Below are 2604 nucleotides of genomic sequence, written 5' to 3'. Positions count from 1 at the left end.
GGTGTGTCCCTTGTCCAGCCGCCTCGCCGGCAGGTACGGAGAGAAAAACAAATGGTAAGGTAGCAGGTCGTGAGGAAAGGAGCCGGGGGCAGTATATACGGTGGGTCGCAACCAGGGCGTGAGCCTACAATATTGAGATATTACAGAAAAGAAAAATAATATTAATAATTTTATGACGGAAGAAGGTGAATACCAGTAGTGGTGTCTCTTGCTGTGGCTGGGAGTGGTAAGGTAGGGGGGAGGCAGGGAGTAGCATAGTGGTGTAGCTGGATAGTCCAAAACAGACGTTTTGTTGCATTTAAAATACTTGCTTTTCAAGGAAAAAGTAAGTGTATGTTTTCTATGAATTTTGTGTCTACCTTTTTGCATTTTACTCTTTGCGAAGTGAACCCGTGGTGTTGGCACAAGTGAGGAAATGCGTATGTCGTAGAGAATTTGTCCCCCTTTTTTTTTTTTTACAGTCAGACACCGTCATGAGTAGAAAGAAAGAGTTTGCTTTCGTGGACAGCAGTAATGAAGAACTTCATAGAAGAAAAATGACAGATATAAGGTACGTGAATTTTGAGATTAGTGGCTTTTATATTTTTGAGTTCTCAGAATAATTATCAGGAAATAGTACTGAAGAAATGTGGAAAATAATGTATTTTGCAGTGTTGCAATTGAGTCCATTTTTATCTTGAGTGTGTAAAACAGTTTATGGAAAGCTTTAGCATTTTGAGTAGGTTCAGGGAAAAATACATTTAAAATGTATCTTGGGATGTTGTCAAATACTGAGGTATTAGGCTACCAATATCTCATTAATCTGCATGTATATTTTAGAAGTAATTAAATCACTTATCTGTTTGATATATTTTTAGTTAAATAACTGTAGAATGAATGGGATTGAAATCAATTGAGTAACTATTAATACTGGTTCTAATTACCTTAAATCCTGCATACCTAAAGTCTCTAATACTGCTGTAGGCCAGATGTTATTTATGTGTGTTAGGATGACAAGACGAAGTGTCAAAGGTTAACTCTTGGAATAATAGAGCAGTCAAAATGGTTTTTTTTGTGATCACCCATGCACCCAGCGCTGCAATAAGCCAGTGCTTATTTAATTTTTAATATTTTATTTATTTTTTTAATATTTAATCAGCTTTCTGAACTATCACTTGGTTTGGAGAGTTTTCTTGGTTACACCAGCTTTACAGATGGTTCAGTATCACAGAGGTAAATTGCTTCTCCAGTTAAAAGAGGGTACCAAAATTTTTGTGTGCTTGGTGTTTCATTAACTGCACCTTCTTCATAATGTGATTTGGTGAAAGTGAGTGAGCTTAGTTCTAAGAGAGCTCGAAGTAGGAATTCGTGTTTGGTTGATAGCTCTAATGATCTTAAACTTTTACTTTTGAAGGCAATGTCTTAAGGTACGAGAACAGGATTTTACAGAACTGAATCAGAGAAACAGTGATTTGTGTCGTATGTCAAAAGCTATGAGCGCGAAAGGTAAGGCTTTTGAATCTTGGCTTTTATTTCCTGCAATATTGTGATATTTAGTATTCACTGCTAATTTTTATCTTTTATGGTCTGTTAAAGACAATAGATGTGCTGCCAGAGTTGATTAATGCGTTGTGTATTTACTACATTTCCCATACTTAGCAAGAACAGTCAATACCTTTCTCTTCTGCTGTTTTTCTTGAGAAAACTACTGAAAAGTTTGATTTAAAAGAAACCTTGTTTTTCTGGAATTTTCTTTGTGAGAATCTTTTTTCCCAAGAGTTGCAAGATTGTGTTGAGTACATAGTATTTATGGATGCTTGATGAAACACTTTTTTTCCTGTACTACATGTACACATTTTGAACACTTGTTTTGTTTTACCATTTTGCCTTCCCTTTCCTGTGTTTATCCTGTCCTGAATGTAACAAGAACATAATACAGCTTACCATACAGACAGTACCCTAATCATTAAATGCAAGTAAGGTGGGGTTTTTTTTGTTTGTTTGTAATTCCCAGGTAACTTCCATATCTATTTATTTGGACTTCTATTCCTAGCTTTCAAATTCTGTCATTACAGAAGTCACTGTCCAAACTCCTGTTGACCTGATGAATACTATCTAGAAGACTACTCCAGTGATCGAGTATTCCTGTTGGTTTCACTGATTAAGATGCCCTCCAGTTAACCACATTTGCACTCAGCTGTTTTCTGTTTGCTTGCTTTTACAGATTTGCATGATGACGTGAAGGATGAAGACACCGATTTTTTTTGTTTCTCTTCTACAGAAGTAAGTTGATCTAAAGCTTTATCTTCAGTGGTCACTGTGGTGGTCTGAAGTAATGATATTGCAGGATCTTTTTCGTTTTCATTTAAAGTGATTAAAGCAAGCTCAGGTCCCTTCTGAGGTAAGGGCCTGCACTTTATAACGACCCGCTCTTTGTTAGCGCTGCTCATTATGCAATGTAGCATGCATCTGATGTCCAAAGTCTGGTTTTAGGAAGGTTTGTTTTTATAATTCTCATTAGTGTTTCATGTTGCCACCTCTGTTCCACCCTCTCATCTGCATATAATGTGCAAGAAAGCAACTGGTGCATATGTATGGGTTTTTTAAACAAAAAAACCCCAAACT

At 36.5% G+C, this 2604-nt stretch overlaps 1 protein-coding gene across 1 annotated transcript in view; it reads left to right on the top strand.

The window, feature by feature from the left end:
• Positions 1–461: 461 nt before the first annotated feature.
• Positions 462–2604, top strand: part of LOC104513196 (RING finger protein 17-like) — a gene marked incomplete at both ends in the record, with an annotated part of 35218 nt that continues 33075 nt past the window's right edge. Inside the window, 3 exon segments of the mRNA XM_010156472.1 lie at positions 462–550; positions 1394–1485; positions 2204–2262. Of these exon segments, the coding sequence (XP_010154774.1) occupies positions 462–550; positions 1394–1485; positions 2204–2262 (240 nt within the window).

The sequence above is a fragment of the Eurypyga helias genome, unplaced genomic scaffold, assembly GCF_000690775.1.
Source record: "Eurypyga helias isolate BGI_N326 unplaced genomic scaffold, ASM69077v1 scaffold1948, whole genome shotgun sequence".
NCBI classification, from domain to species: Eukaryota; Metazoa; Chordata; class Aves; order Eurypygiformes; family Eurypygidae; genus Eurypyga; species Eurypyga helias.
The sequence above is the reverse complement of the archived record's forward strand: the minus strand, read 5'-3'. Positions and strand labels throughout refer to the sequence as shown.